The 23,525-nt window shown below is 40.9% G+C and overlaps 1 protein-coding gene across 1 annotated transcript in view; it reads left to right on the top strand.

The window, feature by feature from the left end:
• LOC117477333 (zinc finger protein 850-like) overlaps positions 1–23,525 on the top strand; it is a 195,115-nt gene that overhangs the window by 6,000 nt on the left and 165,590 nt on the right. The window contains exon 2 of the mRNA XM_034124015.1: positions 9,798–10,785. Within this exon, the coding sequence (XP_033979906.1) occupies positions 9,798–10,785 (988 nt within the window). The remainder of the gene's footprint in view (positions 1–9,797; positions 10,786–23,525) is intronic.

The raw sequence follows: 23,525 nt of genomic DNA, 5'->3' as shown, positions 1-23,525 counted from the left end.
CTATAAACGAAAGCGTACATCATCACATGTGGAGCTAAGTAGCTAAAAAACGTAAACATGGCTTACCTTGGTCAAAAGTGGTCTTCAATGGCATTAAAACGATAAAAAAACGATGCTGCAGTTAATCCATAGGTTCATCCTATGTGTCTGTGCCTTCTTTGAAATTATTTCTGATAATCCATAAGCAATAAAACGGCTTTTTAATTTCCAAATTCCAGAAGGAGACATTCATCCACTTTGCTTTCGATTTCCACACGCGAAGCGCCCACATTTTTTCTTTACAATGTGTGTGTATGTGAGCCTCCCCCTTCGATTCTATTGGCTCTAACAGTCACAAGGGTGTGTCAACCAACCAAATCGACCAAGGGGGGGCCAGAGATAGGTCAAATCCACCCAAATGACCCCAGAAGTGTTTTTTTTTTTGGCTAAACCTCTCTAAAAAGGTCAAATTTCACTTGTTTTGCATCAATCTTGATACAGGGTACTTATTATATGTTGTACTTTGGATTCCTAAAGCTTTTAGTCTACTAACCCATCATCCAAGGGTAGTTTTCACTATCTGTAAAAAATCATTTTTGGACGGACACTATAATTTACAGTTTTTTACTATGTAAAATCTGAATTTTCTTTAAAATAAAAAACATTTATATTGATTCTGACACTTCTACATCCAACTCACAGGTTTATCATTACTTTGAGAACAAAGATTATTAATTTAACCCTTTTAGAAGGGAAGATATGGTCATTTGTTCTGGGAATGTCATTTTCGAGCCTGAGACCTGAAAAACAGGCTCAGGGCTTAAGAGGTTAACTCCAGGCGACTTTCTGCCGCTTTCTTCCGTGGTGCAGTACTGATCGTTTGACCACAGAGGAAAGCACTTCACAAATTGCAGTACCCATAAGGAGCTGTACAAATGCCGCAGTTTATGCGTGGCTGTGTCTTTAGTTAAAAGCCCAGTGGTGATCTGCTCATCTCTCATCGAAATAATATGCTACAAAGGGGCGGACTGGCCATCCGTGTTGCGGCTTTCACACCAGCGCTTTTTCCCATTCTAGCTCCGTGCTAGAGCTTTTCTGGTTCAGCTACGGTTTCCCTTTTCTGCTCCCGCTTTGTTCACACCGCCCAGAGCCCGACGTTTACGACATCACCGTTTACATCGCTGGTTTGCTCCCCAACGGCGCTCACAACAACAACGGGGGACTGCGTCGGGTCAATGATCATGTTGCTTTTAATCATACGAAGCCAGATTTAAATTAAATAACGACTTCTCCAACCTTATACTTTTCTCCAGAGTGCCGTGGTTCATTGTTTATTAATGTGTTTCAGCGGCATTTACCGACCGCTGCAGTGCTGGCTGCTCTTCCACGGGAGTTTATTCTCCCGTTAGCTCCGGGTTAGCTCACACGGCTCTAAAGTATTCACTGTCTGACTGTCACACAAGCAGCTGATACATATCCCCAGTTCCCCTTAAGTGAATGTGTGTCAGTCTGAATTGACGCTGTTTGGCATCACAACGCTGTTATGAAAGTTTCTCTGGTATAAAATGGGTGATGTTATCATAGCAACCGAAGCTAAACTGACTACTTGCTATTGCTATCCTATTGTGGCATAAGCCGTTTTCTACAGGCACATTTTAGCGGCGTATTTTTCATTATGATTCTACTTGTGATAGTCGGACATGACAACCTGTGCAGCCCATGTATTGATTCCATCCGATAGCTGCTATAATACAAAACAAAACGTCTGCCTGCTCTCCACAATGATCAATAACAGCGAACGGATGGTCAATGTAAGGTGTAGGCAGGCATGACGAGACTCTTCAGTCGACCCATGTTCAGGGGAGGTGGGTTTAGTTTCCTGCACGCCTCGACGTAAGAGAGACGTAAGCGACGCCGCCTCTTAGCTCCGGAGTCTTGCTAAGTTGCTTCTAGACCGACAATTTTTTGGAGCTGGAACCGGATTCTGGAGCTAGGAGGCGGCGCCGCTGCGGTGTGAAGAGGAAAAAACCGGTACTTTTCAGGCTCTAGCTCCGAGCCGGCCCTGAAAACGCGTTGGTGTTTAAGGGGCATGTGTTGAACTTTCCTGTCGGCTCCCAGACCGTAGTCGAGGAAACGGGAGGATGACTCTCTGTCATCTCCCAGGGCAGAAGCAACAAGCTTCATCAGGTTCAATAACCCACTTTAGCTTAAATGACTGGAGAGAGGCGAGCTCTTCTTGGGAGGCCGTTGCATTTATTTAGTTGTTCTTCTGTTTCACAAAATACATCACAGACCTCTGTTTTTCTGCTGCCTCGTTTCACTTCCAGAAACATACACATGCTCACTCTCGCTCTACCATCCACACACATGCACACATGCCACACCCCTCTCTCTCTCTCTTAAAGGGACAGCGATCTCATCTCACTCTGCATGACCCTAATATCATAACATGTGTGTTCTGGAGAATCACAGAACGGACGATCGTCCTTATTATTATGCCGTTTAAACCAATTATTTAAATGTGTTTGTTAAATTCGGTATCATGTAAGTTGCGCTGACAGGTCCACACACTGCTTCCCCGCAGCGAGGCCCCCCCCGCCCTCCTGTTGATAGATCACGAGCGTCAAGCTCCTCAACATCCTCAACCCCCCCCCCCCCCCCCCCCCCCCCCCCCCCGTTGATAATTCTCGATCGTTGGCACGCTGATAATTTTTTTTTTTTTTAAATGGCACTTCATATCAAAAAGGTTGCCGACCCCTGGTGTAGAGTCTTGTTGTTGTGATGAGAGGGATGGAGGTATTTAATAAAAACCTTACTCGCTGGAGAATAGCTACAGAAGTCCTGTCACAACTTAATCGGAGAGGATCACAGCTTGCCACGGACCTCGATGCTGCATTCGGGCTGTGAGTAAACAATAAACAACTTGTGTCTTACTTTTAGGCTGTCTGAAGGTATGGACAGCTATCAAAGCTACTAAACATCACATTAACAACGATGTACAAATGAAAGTCGGAGACAAATATATATTTGAAATGATTTATTCACGTTTGCAATGTTTTGAACAGACATCCCCAGTCACCTCATTGTCATTGTGTAGTCCTCGCTGTACGCGTCCGGATATCGGCATCGCAACCACAACCTCACACACTGGTACTGAATGTGCATCAAAGTTTTCCTATGGAGCCAAATATACCAAAAGATAAATGTAAACAACAGAAGAAGCGATCGAAATGTGTATTTCCTGGTTATTCGTGGCTCCTCAAAGTACACGCCCCTGACACATTCCTGCCGTTATAGAACGTCACGAGTTCCCCGGTGTCACCAGTTAAACGGTAACACCGTTACCTGAGTGGCCGCTGTGTACTCGTCGTGTTGTTGTTGGTGGTGTTTGTATTAGATTGGTCGTGTTGAACGTAGCTCTGTTCTTTCCACCACGCGGAACCTCCGCCTTGCAAACATTGCATCTGGCTGTTACACTGCCTTCGCTTTCAATTTTATAATACTTCCAAACTCCTGACATTTTCTCTGTCCCGACTCCCGAGTCACCAGCTGAACGTAGCCTCTTGTTAGCTTACTGCTACTATTAGACACTGCGCCCACTCTGTTGCCAGATTTGAGAGAAATAAGCAACCAGGTCTATGAAAACAAGCCCAAAAGAAGCAACACATACATGATGTTGTGTAATTTTAACCCAAAACTAAGGCCTCAGGATGACTTTAAGACGTGAACATGGTCATTTTTGTTTTGTAACATTAAACAAAATGTATAAAAATATTTTATATAAAAAATAAATTCCGATCCCCGATTTTTTTCTCCCGATCCCCGATCACGTGAAAATCACGTGATCATCCCCGATCACGTGATCGGATCGGGACATCCCTAGTGCATTCGTCTTTGAGTTGTAGAAAAGCGCTAGGCCTATGTGTTGGACATGTCTGGTTGGACTCTGTCTCACAGGCAGGTTGCAGTATAACATCAGAGGAGACTGGGCCAATTGTACATTCTCAAACTGCACCACTTGGAAATAACTAAACAATGCAGAGATTATTTTTATATAATTTTATTCAATAACCGTAACGAAATTAAACAGTATGAAGTGATTTGTAAATAGGAATACAGATTTGACTTAACGTTTTCATAAATATATTTTTCTCCCAGTTTGTCATGGGACTTATTTTTACCCTTTCAAAGAACCGGAATCGAGAACCGAAAATAACCGGAATCGAAAATCAGAACCGAAATCGTTAAAATCCAAACGATACCCAACCCTATGTGTGATGCAGTAAAATCTTACCGCTCACTTACGTTAGCGGTGTCGTAAAAACCGTGGGAAAATGTAAAATACGATGGCGAAGAAGAAGATTTCCAGTGGCCCCCAATTTTTTTCCATTCTGGACAAGTGAAAAATGTATTCGGACAAGTAAATTGCCAAACTCACTTGTCCATGGACAAGTACTCTCTAAAAACTTTTTCTTACACTATACAGCAGGGGTCGGCAACCCCTGGCACGCGTGGCACCGTAACCAGTGGCATACTAGGAATAAGTGTGCAAAATATTTAAATTGTATTTTCGGATCCTGAACGAGACCGCCGCCAGGGCGCGTCTCCCCGTTACCTGCAGAAGGAAGCCATGCACGCAGCGCAGCCCCCGCTCTCTTTAACCTGTTCCACACCATCCCCCCCGGTACCGGGCGGATAAACGCGTCATTTGCAGGAAACAACGTCTAAGGAATCTTAATATTGAATAAAACTATGAATGTGTTATATCCATGTAACGGGAAGAAACTCAGCTAACTGATCTTTTTAATTTTTTTTTTCAAAAAAAAACCACAATGCTAGCACTCAGCCTCTGAATTAGCCTCGAGCGAAAAAAACGGAACCTACAAAGGCACTTAAACTCACTCATAACTCCCTTATTACTTATCCTAGATGCACAGCCAACCACTCGTTTTTTGGTGTCCTGGAGACACTGAATCTGTGTAAAAAACCTCAACACTCAGTGATAAACATTCGCGACGCTATAAACGAAAGCGTACATCATCACATGTGGAGCTAAGTAGCTAAAAAACGTAAACATGGCTTACCTTGGTCAAAAGTGGTCTTCAATGGCATTAAAACGATAAAAAAAACGATGCTGCAGTTAATCCATAGGTTCATCCTATGTGTCTGTGCCTTCTTTGAAATTATTTCTGATAATCCATAAGCAATAAAACGGCTTTTTAATTTCCAAATTCCAGAAGGAGACATTCATCCACTTTGCTTTCGATTTCCACACGCGAAGCGCCCACATTTTTTCTTTACAATGTGTGTGTATGTGAGCCTCCCCCTTCGATTCTATTGGCTCTAACAGTCACAAGGGTGTGTCAACCAACCAAATCGACCAAGGGGGGCCAGAGATAGGTCAAATCCACCCAAATGACCCCAGAAGTGTTTTTTTTTTGGCTAAACCTCTCTAAAAAGGTCAAATTTCACTTGTTTTGCATCAATCTTGATACAGGGTACTTATTATATGTTGTACTTTGGATTCCTAAAGCTTTTAGTCTACTAACCCATCATCCAAGGGTAGTTTTCACTATCTGTAAAAAATCATTTTTGGACGGACACTATAATTTACAGTTTTTTACTATGTAAAATCTGAATTTTCTTTAAAATAAAAAACATTTATATTGATTCTGACACTTCTACATCCAACTCACAGGTTTATCATTACTTTGAGAACAAAGATTATTAATTTAACCCTTTTAGAAGGGAAGATATGGTCATTTGTTCTGGGAATGTCATTTTCGAGCCTGAGACCTGAAAAACAGGCTCAGGGCTTAAGAGGTTAACTCCAGGCGACTTTCTGCCGCTTTCTTCCGTGGTGCAGTACTGATCGTTTGACCACAGAGGAAAGCACTTCACAAATTGCAGTACCCATAAGGAGCTGTACAAATGCCGCAGTTTATGCGTGGCTGTGTCTTTAGTTAAAAGCCCAGTGGTGATCTGCTCATCTCTCATCGAAATAATATGCTACAAAGGGGCGGACTGGCCATCCGTGTTGCGGCTTTCACACCAGCGCTTTTCCCATTCTAGCTCCGTGCTAGAGCTTTTCTGGTTCAGCTACGGTTTCCCTTTTCTGCTCCCGCTTTGTTCACACCGCCCAGAGCCCGACGTTTACGACATCACCGTTTACATCGCTGGTTTGCTCCCCAACGGCGCTCACAACAACAACGGGGGACTGCGTCGGGTCAATGATCATGTTGCTTTTAATCATACGAAGCCAGATTTAAATTAAATAACGACTTCTCCAACCTTATACTTTTCTCCAGAGTGCCGTGGTTCATTGTTTATTAATGTGTTTCAGCGGCATTTACCGACCGCTGCAGTGCTGGCTGCTCTTCCACGGGAGTTTATTCTCCCGTTAGCTCCGGGTTAGCTCACACGGCTCTAAAGTATTCACTGTCTGACTGTCACACAAGCAGCTGATACATATCCCCAGTTCCCCTTAAGTGAATGTGTGTCAGTCTGAATTGACGCTGTTTGGCATCACAACGCTGTTATGAAAGTTTCTCTGGTATAAAATGGGTGATGTTATCATAGCAACCGAAGCTAAACTGACTACTTGCTATTGCTATCCTATTGTGGCATAAGCCGTTTTCTACAGGCACATTTTAGCGGCGTATTTTTCATTATGATTCTACTTGTGATAGTCGGACATGACAACCTGTGCAGCCCATGTATTGATTCCATCCGATAGCTGCTATAATACAAAACAAAACGTCTGCCTGCTCTCCACAATGATCAATAACAGCGAACGGATGGTCAATGTAAGGTGTAGGCAGGCATGACGAGACTCTTCAGTCGACCCATGTTCAGGGGAGGTGGGTTTAGTTTCCTGCACGCCTCGACGTAAGAGAGACGTAAGCGACGCCGCCTCTTAGCTCCGGAGTCTTGCTAAGTTGCTTCTAGACCGACAATTTTTTGGAGCTGGAACCGGATTCTGGAGCTAGGAGGCGGCGCCGCTGCGGTGTGAAGAGGAAAAACCGGTACTTTTCAGGCTCTAGCTCCGAGCCGGCCCTGAAAACGCGTTGGTGTTTAAGGGGCATGTGTTGAACTTTCCTGTCGGCTCCCAGACCGTAGTCGAGGAAACGGGAGGATGACTCTCTGTCATCTCCCAGGGCAGAAGCAACAAGCTTCATCAGGTTCAATAACCCACTTTAGCTTAAATGACTGGAGAGAGGCGAGCTCTTCTTGGGAGGCCGTTGCATTTATTTAGTTGTTCTTCTGTTTCACAAAATACATCACAGACCTCTGTTTTTCTGCTGCCTCGTTTCACTTCCAGAAACATACACATGCTCACTCTCGCTCTACCATCCACACACATGCACACATGCCACACCCCTCTCTCTCTCTCTTAAAGGGGTAGCGATCTCATCTCACTCTGCATGACCCTAATATCATAACATGTGTGTTCTGGAGAATCACAGAACGGACGATCGTCCTTATTATTATGCAGTTTAAACCAATTATTTAAATGTGTTTGTTAAATTCGGCATCATGTAAGTTGCGCTGACAGGTACACACGCACACTGCTTCCCCGCAGCGAGGCTCCCCCGCCCCCCCGTTGATCATTCACGATCGTCGGCACGCTGATAACAATTTTTTTTTGTAATGGCACTTCATATCAAAAAGGTTGCCGACCCCTGCTATACAGCATAGTATCGTGATAATAGCCTTGTTATTCTGTTAAAATAAGTCAAGTTAGTTGTCAGTTTGTTTAGCATTTGGCCATGTAATAAGCCGGATAATGTGCAGCGAGCCGGTCATTATTGGAAAAAGAAACCCTGACAGTATGATCAGAGAGACGGACGTGAGGCGGAGGGATCTTGATCGGGTGGTTTTTTGTTTACGTTTGAGATGTTCCCGCATCACTGTGGTGCTCCCGTGCCATGCAAGTTCGACTTTACACAGTTTGCAAGTTACACACTTTTTACTGTTGTTTAAAGTGAAGTGCAACATCTTGCAAGAAACAGCGTCTGAGGGCTTCTTAACATTTAAAAAACTATGAATGTTTCGTACCCACCTAACGGGAAGAAACTCAGCTATCAGACAATATTAACAATTTCTTGTAAAACGAAACATAAGGGTAATAACAAAGGCTCTGAATTAGCCCTGAGCGAAAAAATGCTAACGCACTTAGCACAGAACCTCCGTTAAAATACCCTTATTACTTATCGTATCAGCAAAACAATATATCGACTAGCAAGCCGACGTGAGATTCCACAGATTCCAGACATATATAAGTATCATCACTGAGCGATCAAAACTTGCGACATGAGAAACAAAACCAGACATCACAACACGTTGCTTCACGGAGCATTTACGGGACATTGTCTCACCTGAGCTCTTCTGTTCAATGGCATTAAAACGATAAAAACCCTGCTGAAGGTTAATCCAATGTGTCTGTGTCACTTTGAAATGATTACTGATAAACCATCCTCATATTTATGTCAATAACGGAGATTTCATATGTAGCCGCTCTGATAGCTACCAGAGTGTAGGACAGCTTCCGGTTCCGGGGCACTCTGGCTGTGCATCACTCATTCACCAATGGGTAATGTTTAGATGGATTTTAGGAACTTCCCCTCGATTCTATTGGCTCCAACAGTTAAAAAGAGAAGTCAATTTCATCAAAATCGAAGGAGGGGGGCCAGAGATATGGCAAATCCACCCAAATGACCCCAGAAGTGGGTTTTCTTCTAAATCTCCATAAAAAGGTCAAATGTCACTTGTTTTGCATCAATCTTGATACAGGGTACTTATATGTTATAGTTTGGATTCCTAAAACTTTTAGTCTACTATCCCATCATTCAAGGGTGGTTTTCACTATAAGTAATGTTTTTTTTTTGGACGGACACTATCATTTACGTTTTTTTTTACTATGTTCAATCTGAATTTACTTTAAAATGTAAAAAAAATCTATATTGACTCTGACTGTTCTACATGCAACTCACAGGTTTATCATTGCTTTGAGAAAAAAGATTATTAATTTACCCCTTTTTAGAAGAGAAGTTATGGTCAATTGTTCTGGGAATGTCATTTTCGAGCCTGAGGCCTGAAAAATAGGCTACCGTGCCCCCGGTACCGGAAGATGTTCAGAGTTGGTCGGCAACCTCTGTGTGACCTCATGTCAGCAACACATGTTTTTGTCAATTCTCCGACCGTAACTTCATAATAAACCTTCGGTGTTTGCCATAAAGCTCCAGCTCTCCTGTGTTTCACTCATGGATGTTTAATAAGAACTGGATACTGCATCGGAGGCCTCATTCTTTGTTATGAGAGCTGCTCATTGGCACATTAAGTCAAAATGGCCTGACATTCTCAAGAGCAAAACGTCACAAATTACCCATCATGCCTTGCTGTCGAGAGCATAGAGCATGCGCAGTTGAGTTTTCCCTTAAGCCCCGCCTCCAATCTCCCTCACTCGGCTCAGTAGAATGAATGGAGAGAGAAAATACATCTGGATTCAGCTTTTAGTGCATTTTACAACTTTTAAAACCTAATGATTCAAATAAGGGCTATACAAGTTTTATTACTGGGTAGTTTATTTAGTTAAAAATATTTACAGAAATCTCATTCCCAATGTAGAACGTTGCTGTGTTTACTTTGGTTAGAATGTTGCTGTATTACTGCATCAAATATATTAAACGCAAACAGTTAGTGAAATAAGTATTTTGTTAACTGAAGGTTTGTATTAAGCAAGTTTTTATTGTGTTAACTGTATATGTATTTATGCTTTTTAGATTTACTTTCTCTCTTTCTCTGTCCGTCTGTTTTAGAAACCGAAAGGAAGAGAGAGATGTCACATTTGTCAGCAATGTGACAAATCGTTTACAATATCTGGAAATTTAAAGCTCCACCTGCTTATTCACACTGGAGAAAAACCATACAGCTGTGAAGAGTGTGGGAAAACGTTCCCTACATCAAGTACTCTCAAAGCACATCATCGTATTCACACTGGAGAAAAACCGTACAGCTGTGAAGAGTGTGGGAAAACATTCCCTACATCAAGTACTCTCAAAGCACATCATCGTATTCACACTGGAGAAAAACCGTACAGCTGTGAAGACTGTGGGACAACTTTCACTCAATCAGGTGCTCTCAAATCACATCAACGTATTCACACTGGAGAAAAACCGTACAGCTGTGAAGAGTGTGGGAAAACATTCACTCAATCAGGTACTCTCAAATCACATCAACGTATTCACACTGGAGAAAAACCGTACAGCTGTGAAGAGTGTGGGAAAACGTTCCCTACATCAGGTGCTCTCAAAGCACATCATCGTATTCACACAGGAGAAAAACCGTACAGCTGTGAAGAGTGTGGGACAACTTTCACTCAATATGGTGCTCTCAAATCACATCAACGTATTCACACTGGAGAAAAACCGTACAGCTGTGAAGAGTGTGGGAAAACATTCATGAAGTTAGCTAATTTTCAAAGACATCATCGTATTCATACTGGAGAAAAACCGTACAGCTGTGAAGAGTGTGGGAAAACGTTCACTAGATCAGGTGATCTCAAAGTACATCATCGTATTCACACAGGAGACAACCCGTACAGCTGTGAAGAGTGTGGGAAAACATTCACTTCATCAGTTGCTCTCAAAATACATCGACGTATTCACACTGGAGAAAAACCGTACAGCTGTGAAGAGTGTGGGAAAACGTTCACTCAATCAGGTGATCTCAAATCACATCGACGTATTCACACGGGAGAAAAACCGTACAGCTGTGAAGAGTGTGGGAAAACGTTCACTACATCAGGTACTCTCCAAAGACATCACCGTGTTCACATGAGAGACACACCATAGTAGTGTTAAGAGTGTGGGAAAACGTTTTCTCAAAGTATTCACCTTAATGTCCACGAGCGAATCCACACTGCATTGTTTTGAACAACTATGAGAGCCAAGCTAGCTGTTTCCTCCTCCTGAAGTCCTGAGAGCTGTATTGTTATATTTTAAGAGTCTTTCTGAATTGAAGTCTGACTAACAGACTTCAATTCACAGTCAGTCTTGTTTTATGTACCAGGACAAGCCCTGAGGTCCTCCTCAGCTTTTTAAATATCCCTAAAATCCCCCAAAATAAAATGGGCGAGGGTTTTCTCCACTACACTCCCAAACTGTGGAACACCAGGAAATATCAGAGAGGCTCAGTGGACATTTTTAAATGCCAGCTAAAGACACATCTCTTTAGATTAGCTTATTATTAGCAACCCCCCACTTTAAATGGTCTTTTAGTCTTTATTATTTACCTACTTTTATCTTATATTAGTTTTTTTTAACAGTTTCAATAACAACATTTATTTTTACATTTTAATCGTTTAACCTTAATTAGAATTATGACGTTTTTATTACTATTAATTTGTATTTGTATTTCTGTTGTACCTATATGTTCACTTTATTTGATAGGGTTTCATATTGTTGAATCTATTCACTTGTCTTGTGTCTTATCTTTCTGAGAGAAACCATAATTTAGTTTTCATAATCCTTCTCCTCTGGGCTGCATGTGTGACGTGGCAGCATGTGTAGTGTGGTGTCTCTGTGTGAGACCTGTTTGTTTAACTTGTTCATTGTTAGGAGATGTGCTCCAGTTTATCTTTGTGCATTGAGTCCTACTTCAGTCACTTTCTTTTAGGAGAAAGTTGTTCTCAGTTCATCTTAAGTTTGTTTTGTAAATTGGCTGGTGAGCCTTCTTCCTTTTCAAAAAAGTTAAACATTATCTACTAATTTTGCCAAATCAGTTTCCTCTCTCCCGGTTATTTTTACATGTTGTTACTTCCCTTTGTACCCCTAGTTTAGGAGGGAACATAACACTGTATTTAATTTGTTATTATCATACCTTTTACCTCCTTGTGTATCTTAACCTTTTAAAATGTTATATTTAGCTGCATGTATCTGTAAAGGTCTTAACATCTGAGGGGACTTTCTTGTTGTTTATTGAACTATGAAGAAATGTTTTACAATGCCGTGTTTCAACCATGGTTTTCTAATAGCCTTGTTATTCCATATATAAAATATTATATATCCAGGGTTAAACTGCTAGCCTCTTTAAGCTGCATTGAAGGAATTTAGTTTCACTGTTCACTAATCTGCAGAGTAGTTTCTCAAATAATCTGTTAATAAAATGTTGTGACTTTAAACTTCTATTGGGGTGTTTTTGATAGTTCCTGTTGAGTTAGCAGTCTGTTCTGCGTTGCAGTCGAATTGTCCAAAAATCAGCTCCTATCGTCTTTTCCTATCCACTATTCCTTAACCTTAGTGTGAAACGACACGGGGTTAATGCCTTTACTTATGTTTACCGACTGTTAAAAATCAGTTTTTATTAAAGTACAGGCTGCATATGTGTTCTCAGCCTTGGAGAAACTTGACATGTTTTGGTATGTGTCTGAACCTCTCTTTAGTGGTTCATTAATAAAACAGATATTTTGACATGTGCCTACTTTGTTCATGTGCTGTTGAGGTTAATTTCAGTGTGTGTTATAATATATTTACAAAGTGTCAAGAGTAGACAACTTTAGAATAGGGAACCTGTTCAGGTCAACTAGAGTCAAACTACTAGCTTATTGGTTATGAACAAGACTTCACTTTAAAATAGGTGTTACAATGTGAGGTGCAGGTGAAAAAACAATATATGGAGAGAGGGTTTTCTTTCAAAAATAAACAGGTGTTTTATTTCTTTGCCTTCCTTATTCTTTTACAGGAACACAAAACATCATGCCTGGTGCTGCGTTCACCAGCAAGGAACAAACACAAATGCCCCCCTCCCCTCTCTTCCCAACCACATTTATAGGAGACTGCCCGCCTTCCCAATCCAACCTGTTCAATCAGGTCATGGTTCTGAAAGCGGAGTGAAGGGTTAAATACAAAATGAAACACTGTTGTCGACATTTAATAAAACCCTAAAGGCTTAAGTAAATTCATAATTGCATCAATATAAATATGGTACCTTCAGAAACAACAAGGTCTGCTTAAAACGGATAATTTTTAACCTAATTGATACTCATAGTCACACATTTAGGCTTTACTGTAAGGAGTCAGCACAATTATTAGCATTAGAAGGAAGTATAGAGGAGTGCTCAAATCAAGTCACAATGCACATTAAAGAAGCAGCAAATAAAACTATACCAAAAAGAACAACAGAGGGTAGGAAGAAGGTGGTGCCGAGGTGGAATGAGGAATGTAGCAGAGCTATTAAAGAACGAAACAAGGCATTTAGGTCTTTAAAGAAAGACTTGTCCCAAGACAATATTACAGATTATCAAAGGAAAAGGGCAGTAGCCCGTAAAACAATAAAATACACAAAAAAGACGTAATGGAGAGAGTTTTGTTCCACCATTGGAAGAGGAGTAAAGTTAGGGGATGTATGGTCTATGTTTAAACGGATGAATGGGAAAAGGAAGTTGGTTAAAATTCCCGCTTTGATTGATGGGGATAAAGTGGCAGTTTCAAATGAAGAGAAGGCAGAATGTTTAGGTAGGGCATTTGCCGCGGTGCATAGTGGGGAGCACCTGGATGACAAACATAGACAGCAAAAAGAGTGTGTATTAAGAGAAAATGAAAATGTGAGGGAAAAGAGACGGGATGATAAATCAGCTCTTGATGTAGACTTCTCAATAGCAGAACTTTTAAAATAGCTTTACAGGATACTCAGTACCAGGACAAGATCAGTTATGCTATGCCATGTTCCGGCAATTACCTGTGGAAACATTCAAATTAGTACTGAGACTATTTAATAAAATCTGGAGAAATTGAGTTTTACCAAGGAGTTGGAAAACGGCAGTCATATTGCCATTTAATAAGCCAGGGAAAGATCCTGCTAATCCCAATGACTACAGACCCATAGCACTTACATCACACTTGTGTAAATGGATGGAGAAGATGATAGTGCATATCACACGTCTTAGAACAGAGAGGGTTACTGAGTCATTTTCAGAGTGGTTTTCGTAAAGGAAGATCCACAATTGATGCTTTGGTAAGAGTAAGCAATGAGGTTGAAAAGACAATGAAAATGAAAGAGTATATTTTGATATTGAAAAGGCGTATGACTATGTTGAGGGATGGGTTGCTCATCAAATTGAGTAGAATGGGTGTTGGGGGGAGAATGTATAACTGGATCATGGCTTTTTTATCAGACAGGAAATTCAGAGTTAAAGTAGGGGCAGAGGTTTCAAAAGAGTGCAGTATAGAAAATGGTATTCCTCAAGGGAGTTCAATCAGCCCGATATTATTTAACGTTATGATAAATGACATTTTTAGTAATTTGGACGGATGCATCAAATCTGCGCTATATGCAGATGACGGGGCCATATGGATATGGCTTATTGGGTCAGGTTAAAAGGAAGTGGGGAAGGTAATGTCACAAACAAAACATTACAGGAGTGCTGGGAATATTCCAAGTTTCAGGGGCGTGGGTTTGGATGGACAAGTAAAGGAAAAATAAGGACATATGGCATGAGTTAGAGTTTTCACCATCAAATCCATTCAGTAGTGGATTCACCCTCATGGCTTTTTCCAATAGCAAATATAGATGTGAGTATTGTAGAAAAGAAAAGAGAGTGGCAAATAAATGAAGTAGGATTCAAAACAAGTTTGTACCTCAGGAGTAATTATCACAATTACCTCAAAATGTACACAGATGGTTCTAAGAACAAGGAAGAGTGTGTCGGAATTGGTATATATATCCCAGAATTTAAAATATCGATATCAAAAAGAGCGTCAGACCAACTTATCAGTGTACACAGCAGAAATGCTTGCTGTAATAATAGGATTACAGTGGGTTGAAGAGGTCAGACCAGATAGGGTGGTGATGTGCACAGATTCATTGTCCAGTTTACAAAGCATACAATCAACAACAACTGCCAGAGAAGACATTCTCATAGAACTGAATCACAGCCTGTTAAGACTCCACAGAGGCGGCATAGATCTGCAGTTCTGCTGGGTGCCTGCTCATGAGGGGGTGAAAGGGAACGAGTGTGCTGCTAAATGAGCAAAAAGTGCACTACAAAAGGAAATCACATTACCAGTTCAACTTGGAGAAGGAGAAGGAAAAGCAGTCATTAAGAAGAAAGGCATGGAGATCTGGCAGAAAAGGTGGGAGAAAGACCAGAAAGGCAAAGAATATCACAAAGTACAAAAGACAATTACAATTCATATTTATAAAGAAAGAAACAGAAGGGAGGAAATCACGATCGCTAGACTCAGAATAAATCACACGGCTTTGAATGGTACTCTGTATGTCATGGGGAAAAGTGACAGAGACAAGTGTGGGAGCTGTGGAGTAAAAGAACATGTGGAACATATTTTATTACATTGTGTCACCTATAGAGATGAAAGAGGAAAATGAAGGGATCAAGTTTTAGAGGCAGAGAGGGAGTGGGATGTAGCTGGTATTCTGGGAACAGAAGGAGAAGGAGAAAGAGCTACCAGAAAGGCACTGTTCACCTTTTTGAGGGAAACTGGGATAGGGAAAAAAATCTAAAAGTAGTTTAGAATAGACCATGGATGATTTTTTTTGTTTTGTTTTATTTATTTTATGGTTTCTTAGTTTTATGTTTTCGATATGCTGGTTTATTAGAGGGATGACATGATGATACACACTCTTGTACAGTAGGTGGCGGTATGCAACCAAAAGCTGTTTGCGATCCGCCATTAAAAAGAGAAGAAGAAGAAGAAGAAGCTACACGTTGCTAACAGACGTTGATGCAGATTTTATACCGAATGTAATGTGTTCAAGAGACTTTTAAAACACATACAACGACCTAGTTTATCCTTGGAGGGTGATTTATCCGTTAAACCGTGTTTTTGTTGCCTCCCGTTCTTTGTTCGTAGCTTTTTATACCACGTTGCTGATCGGTAAACACAAGTAAAGGCATTAAAGGGAGATTAGTGTGTTTAACGGCAGTGTTTTCTCAAGGAGAAGAAAGTCTGAAGGACCAGGACGAAGAGGAGAGAGAGAGAGGTAACTATGGAGCTAATTTCCTGCCATAACTCCACAAACAAACTAAACAAGTTTGACAAATGCCTTATGATTCACTAACAAACACAGTGTGGTTTGCAAATACAAAACACCATCTACAAACTAATGCATTTAGTTTTGCAAATAAAAAACGTATCTATCAAACAAACACATAACATTTTTCTAATAAATCATGTTTCAGAGACAAATTCAGCATAGGTTTTACAAGTACAAAACTTTTTCTTCTCACGGCGGAATATTACTGCCAAAAGTCACGTGACTCACTCACTCACCGTGGCCGTTTCTCAATCGCGAGTACGCTTGCTTGGTAGCACAGCCGAGCCGAGCAACTTGCTTCAGAAGCTAGGCAAGAATACTTCCTGGCATTCGGAAAACAAAGAGTGGAACAGGCTAGCAAGTGTGCAGGTGTGCGTCATATGAGAGGCCCCGCCTTACATCTTCCGCCACAGATTTGGGGAAATTGGTCCATGCGCAAAGCATTGTGGGGATTTTAAGGACGCGAAGTCTACCCATGTGCAGCCTCGAAATTTCCCCCAAACCAAGAACGCAGCCTCGGTGGAATTCCAAGTATGCTGGAGATTGGAACAGTCCTTCGGCGGCACTCGATGACGTAGCATCCTTGAAATATTGGCTTGGAAGCCAATATCCTCGCGATTGAGAAACGGCCAGTGACTTTTGGCAGTAATATTCCGCCGTGGTTGTGCTCATGCTCATACACACTCACACATGCTCCACGGCAGCAGGGGGCGCTACTGAGTCCATTTGGACAGCGGGAGGTTGAGCAGAGCATGGAACAGCCCCTGCCAGTCTGATGACAGCGGTGTTTCTAGCGATCCGATACCAGACTAACAATAGGCCTATCATGTTCAATATCTCTCATTGTCTGGCCTTAGAGAAATTAACCTATGCTTTAAAGGGAAAGTCTGATATCTTTAATAAAATATGGGGGAAATTATTACAGTTTTAGAAAGGAACTAGATATGACTTTGGCGATTTATATGCTAGATATGATTGGATGTGATGTAGCTTCTTGTCTAGCAGCTTTGTAACTTAAATGCCCATTTATATAATTTTTTATAATTTATCTTGTTTTGAGTTTTCTCTTTTGAATTATGCTGACAGCATCTGTATATTTTTGTATTTTATTTAAGTATAACTTTTTTTCTTGTTTATTGTGTTGTATTTATTTTTTCTTTCTTCTCTTGGGGATTATGTGTTTGTGTCTTTTGCTGAAAGAAAAAATTCCAACAGAAGAGTTTGTTGTTGTTTCTGGTGAAAAATGTTAAACTCCACAAGTTACTGTTTTATGAGTAGGATGATATCAAGGAGACTGCAGGAGCTAGCTTACACCAATTATATATATCTTTATATATATTTATATATGAAAATGTGGCTTTTGCCCACCAGTGATCAGTGGAGGAATGAGTGTATACACTGAGTTAAGTTGAGTTGAGTTAACATTGGCTCTTTCACCAGAAAAATCTACAAACTCACCTGTTGGCCGCTCATTGTGAAATGAGGTCCGGTATCAGATCGCTGGATCGCTAGAAACACCTGTCATCAGACTGGCAAGGGCTGTTCCATGCTCTGCTCAACCTCCCGCCGTCCAAATGGACTCCGTAGCGCCCCCTGCTGCCGCGTCCACACGGCGGCGTGCGTTGAAGCTTGCCGGTGGGCGTGTCTGAAACTTGACCAACAACCAATCACATTAATCTCCCGCCCCGGACACACAAGCACGCGGTTTGATTGGCTAGAGCTTGTACTGGCATATGATTTGATTGGCTGACGCTTCCGTCGAAGCTTCAAAAGTTGAACATTGCTCAACTTTTGACTCGAGCAACGCGAAGCGCAAAGCGAAGCGACACGACCACAATGCAGTTCGGCAAAGCGTGACGTCACCCCATTCAAAGTGAATGGGAAGAAGCGTTGAAGCTTCAACGCACGCCGCTTAAGTGAAATGCATCAATCTGGTACACTGAGCACAAAATGAATTTATGGATACAGCTCTCAACACTCCTATGAAAAGGAGCTGTATACTTTTCAATAATTCAAACATCTTTAGAATATGATCACAACCAATAACAAATCATTTTTTTTATCTTATGTTACCTAGTTAGTATTCTTTCTTTTTATGCATATTTTACTAATCACTCCCCTTTTAAACTGTTTTTTTGTACTGTCCTATACACATTGGAATGATTTCTTATTTTATTTTTTACAACTATATTAAAATAGATAAAGGTGTGCTCTCTCGCTCCTCCGTGGCGATGACGCGAGCACCACCTATTATTATTTTAATGTATAAAAATGTTTGGTACCTGACTGGCGCCCCCCATAACAGCAGCACACATACATTCAGCAGCGGCGCAGCACCGCTGCTGAATGTATATAGGGGAAACACTGGAAGTACCAGAGTGTAGGAATACTCTGTTACAGTAAAAGTCCTGCATTCAAAATGTTCCTCAAGTAAAAGTAAAAAAGTATTATCATCAAAATATAGTGAAAGTAGCGACAGTAAAAGTAGTCATTGTGCAGATTGGTCCATTTCAGAATAATATATATGTTATGTTTTATAATGATTGATCATTAAAGTGTTCTCAAAGCTGGTAAAGGTGCAGCTAGTTTGAATGACTTTGTATACTGGTAGCTTGTGGATTTACTCCAGGTGGAACTAAAGTCTGATTTAACACTTGATTATATTTACCATCATTCATTCAGATCTGTGAAGTAACTAAAGGTATTAAATACATGGAGTAAAAGTACACAATTTACCTCTGAACTACAAAGTAGCATTAAATGGAAATACTCAACCTCTAAATGGTACTCAAAGGGGACCTATCATGCAAAATGCACTTTTGTACGTCTTTTCTACATGAATATGTGTCCCCGGTGTTCCAGGGAACTCACCAAGTGTCAGAAAACACAACCCTCTCTATTTTCCTCCATACCCAAATCTCTAAAAAAGGGGCTGCAACGGATCTGATAAAAACTGATCCAGATTTGAACACTGTCCTGACGTCAGGACGGTGGCGCTACGGCTATTGGGCCAACTCTCCACCTATCAGGGGAATGTGGGGTTGGGCCACGGCCGGCCATTGCCGCTCGAAAGCGCTGGAGACGCTGTAGTACATATGCCAGGCCTGTAAGTGGCGCTGTAGTCTGCCACAAAAGCAGCGAAGAAGACTTCCCGCGCATGGTTACCATGGTTACCCTTCTGTTTATTCTCCGCTGTGGCTTTTTTTCTCCCTCCCCGAGGCAAGCGTTTGCTCCTGCTGCTTTAATTCAATGCAATCCCTCCCCGTCGAGGCAAGCACTGTAATTCTCTCCGGTTAGTCCACCAGCAGATAAATGAGTGTTTCAATAAAACTATTACATATAAATGTATAGTGCAGTTTTTGTTTTCATTGCAATATATTTTTTTTATATGTATCAATATATAGCCATACATGGTCCATGCATATATTGCAATATATTTAAAAATATAAGGACTACTTTCCCATATATGGAAATGTATGATCCAGTATATTGTATTATATTTACCAATATATTACAATATATTTTTGTTTCATAAGGGAAGGCCCGGGGGCCAAATCAGGCCCTTGGTGGATTTAATTTCGGCCCGCAGGATAATTTTTAATTACTATTAGATCTGGCCCGCCGGTATATTGCACGCACACCTTCACTCCATCCTGAGGGTTTCCTCAGCTCAGAGCCTGAGCCCAAACATTGATGAACTTGCACCCAAGATGAGATGCCAAGTATCTGGCTTGAACTAGCATCACAGAGCAGCACACTGAGTTTACATGGATGTTTCCTTCTGCACTTTTTTTCTTGCGACAACAGGGCATGTTTGGTTTTTTCTTTGAGGGAAAGTGTTTTTTTGAAGCTGAGAAATGTAATCATAAGAAATGACTGAGGAAAAGCTGCAGATAGAGCCATAAGAAATGAATGCAACTGATTATTTAATGTTTAATGTTGTTTTTATAGGCAATAATTTAAGCTTTGTTAGTTCCAGGTTTAATATGTGCAATAAGTTCATTTCAATAAGTTTTGCAATAAACATTGAACCAGTCCGGCCCTCGACTAGTACCCATTTTTTAATTTTGGCCCACTGTGTATTTGAGTTTGACACCCCTGCTCTAAAGGGTTTTAGGTTCCTCTCTACTGATCACTCTGCATATCAAACAACATGGAAACAATGACATTAGAATTGTAATGACTTTTAAAACACATACAAATAAAAAATATGGTGGTTGACACTTTTTAAACCTTTTTAACTTAACTTACTTTACTTTGCTTGGTAGCCGCATGCTAGCGGCTAACGTGCATCACGCTGTTCAGACGTCTCCCTGACTTTTCCCGCGCCACGTTGATACACCCCCCTCTCCAGCGGTGTCATCCCAGGCCACTGTTTCCACGCCTGCCGTCTCGCTCTCTGGCACCACCCAACGACCAGAGGCTTCTATGCCAGTGCAGCGTCCCATTTGTGTTGTGGCCTGCTTACACAGGCTGGTGACTCGGACTGAGAACAGAGGATCCAAGGGCTTCCGTCTGAATGTATCAAATGTTGCAGTGATTCTACGTGCTCCACGTTCTGTCATTAACAGTCAGAGTGGTGGTATGTCAAACACACTTAAACTGGCTTTATTAAATGTCAGGTCTTTAGCAGGTAAATAATTTTTAATCAATGATTTTATCACCAAGTACAACCTGGATTTTATGTTTTTAACTGAAACTTGGTTAGACCAAAACAACAGCACCGCTGTTCTTATAGAATCAACTCAAAGGGTCTGAACATCTCTACGCTTGTGGTGACTGATGTTGCACTCTCTGATCATTCCTGTGCTTTCTTTGAGAGCTCTATTACCGTCCATACAATTGTTAAGAAAGAGGTAACCACTAGACGTCACTTAACTGAAAATGCACAAGAAATGTTTGCTCATATCTTTACTCCCTCAATTGCCCATGCTAACTTCTCAGTAAATGAGCTAGTTGATCATTTCAATTCTAAAATAACAAATGTCATGGATACCATCGCTCCCATTAATATAAAGGAAGTATCTGGCAAGAAAATATCTCCATGGAGAAAAGCCATGACTGTGAGAACAGCAAAAACTGAGTGCAGAAAAGCTGAACGCAGGTGGAGAAAAACAAATCTCCAAGTTTACTTGGAAATATATAAAGAGAAACTCAGGAAATAAAAAAGGCACGACAATCGTTCTTCTCTGACATCATTACCAAAAATAAAAACAACTCACGTACCTTGTTTGCTACCGTCAACAGACTAACAAACCCCCCAGTGTCGATAGCCTCAGAATTTCTATCCACCAGGGCCTGCAATGATTTTGCCTCCTTCTTCACTGACAAAATCATGCAAATTAGACAGGCAGTCAGTACCTCTGTATCAGGTACAGCAAATGTACTGTCCCTGTGTTCACCTAAAGCCAATTCAGACACCATGTCACAATTCCGTCTGATAAATGCTAAAGACCTGGAAGACATTATCCAACATCTGAAATCCTCCTCCTGTAGCCTCGACATCATCCCGACAGGATATTTCAAAACTGTTTTTCATTGCTTGGCCTCAGATATACTACACATAGTAAACAAGTCTCTTCAATCAGGTGTATTTCCACAGGCCCTGAAAACTGCAATAATTAAACCGCTCCTAAAAAAGCATAACCTAAACGCAACCATAATGAATAACTACAGGCCAATATCAAACCTTCCTTTTTTAAGCAAATTGATTGAAAAAGCTGTTTTTCAACAGTTGAGTGATTTCATGTTTTTAACTGACGGTTTTGATGTGTTTCAGTCAGGCTTTCGACCTAACCACAGCACTGAGACTTCACTTGTTAAGGTCTTACATGACATCCATTTGAACACAGACAGTGGCAGAATATCAGTGTTAGTATTATTAGATCTCAGCGCTGCCTTTGATACTGTTGACCACAACATATTGCTAGACCGTCTTGAAAACTGGGTGGGAGTCTCAGCAACAGCTCTAAACTGGTTTAGTTCCTACTTAAAGGACAGAACAAACTTTGTCTCAATAGGCAATTACAAATCAACCCTGATAAATATGTCATGCGGGATTCCTCAAGGCTCCATCTTAGGACCTTTGCTTTTTAATATTTTTATGCTACCTCTGGCTGAAATTATTAAAAAGAGCAATCTAAGCTATCACATCTATGCAGACGACACCCAGATTTATTTAAAAATTACACCGGGAGACTACTCTCCGATTAGAACACTGAGCAAGTGCATTGAGCACATCACTGACTGGATGACTCAGAACTTTCTCCAATTGAACAAACAAAAAACTGAGATCATTGTGTTTGGAGCAAAGAAGGACCGATTAAAAGTAATCACAGAGCTTCAGTCGGCAGACTATAAAGTAAGTCACAAAGCATGAAATCTGGGTGTAGTGATGGACTCAGACCTGAATTTTAACAGTCACATTACAACAGTTATTAGGTCTGCATACTACCACCTGAAGAATATATCAAGGATTAAAAAACTAATGTCGCAACAGGATTTAGAAAAACTTGTCCATGCTTTTATTTTCAGTAGACTCGACTACTGCAATAGTGTATTCACAGGGCTCACTAAAAAATCGATCAGAAAGCTGCAGCTGATTCAGAACGCTGCTGCTCGAGTTCTCACTGACACTAGAAAAGTGGATCACATCACTCCGGTTCTGAGATCATTACACTGGCTTCCAGTCTGCCAAAGAATTGATTTTAAAATACTACTGCTAGTTTTTAAATCACTAAATGGCTTAGGACCGAGGTATATAGACGACCTCCTCCATCACTATGAAGCATCCAGGAGTCTCAGGTCTTCTGGGTCGGGTCTGCTCTCTGTTCCGAGAATAACAACTAAACATGGAAAAGCAGCTTTGAGTTATTATGCCCCAACAATCTGGAACAAACTGCCCAAATTGTGTACGTTCGCTGAAACACTTCCTATTTTCAAATCCAGACTAAAAACGCATCTGCCGCTGCTTTTAATTGAGCTGCTCATACTCACACTACAGTATGCCTTTTAGTCATGTATTCTGTACCTGCTGTGTTTATTTATTTATTTTATTTCATTATCTTTGCTTTTTATGGCTGTTTTTAAATGCCATTTAATAATGTATTTATGCTGTATTTGTTCTTAAATGTCTTTTGTTTTTATTTTGTAAAGCACTTTGAATCTCCACGTGCTGAAAAGTAATATATAAATAAAATTGCCTTGCCTTGCCTAATAAACTGTACAATAGAGTGGTGCAGTAACGAGTCCTAAAACCCGGAAGTGAGTCAGCATTTTACCACTTCCTGTTCCCTCGAGCCAATGGGATTTCTCCATAGGATTTGGGAAAATATCTGAAAATAAGGTCTGTGGTTGACACACATTGAAGAGACGGATCACGTTTTGTTCTACGACATTAAATACATCAGCAATGACCCCACTGGTGATTTTTGAAGAGTTTCTGTGTCTGAAAAACGATGGTTGTTAACAAATGGCTGAATAGGACAGAAGTT

The sequence above is a fragment of the Trematomus bernacchii genome, unplaced genomic scaffold (assembly GCF_902827165.1).
Source record: "Trematomus bernacchii unplaced genomic scaffold, fTreBer1.1, whole genome shotgun sequence".
Taxonomy (NCBI): Eukaryota; Metazoa; Chordata; class Actinopteri; order Perciformes; family Nototheniidae; genus Trematomus; species Trematomus bernacchii.
The sequence above is the reverse complement of the archived record's forward strand: the minus strand, read 5'-3'. Positions and strand labels throughout refer to the sequence as shown.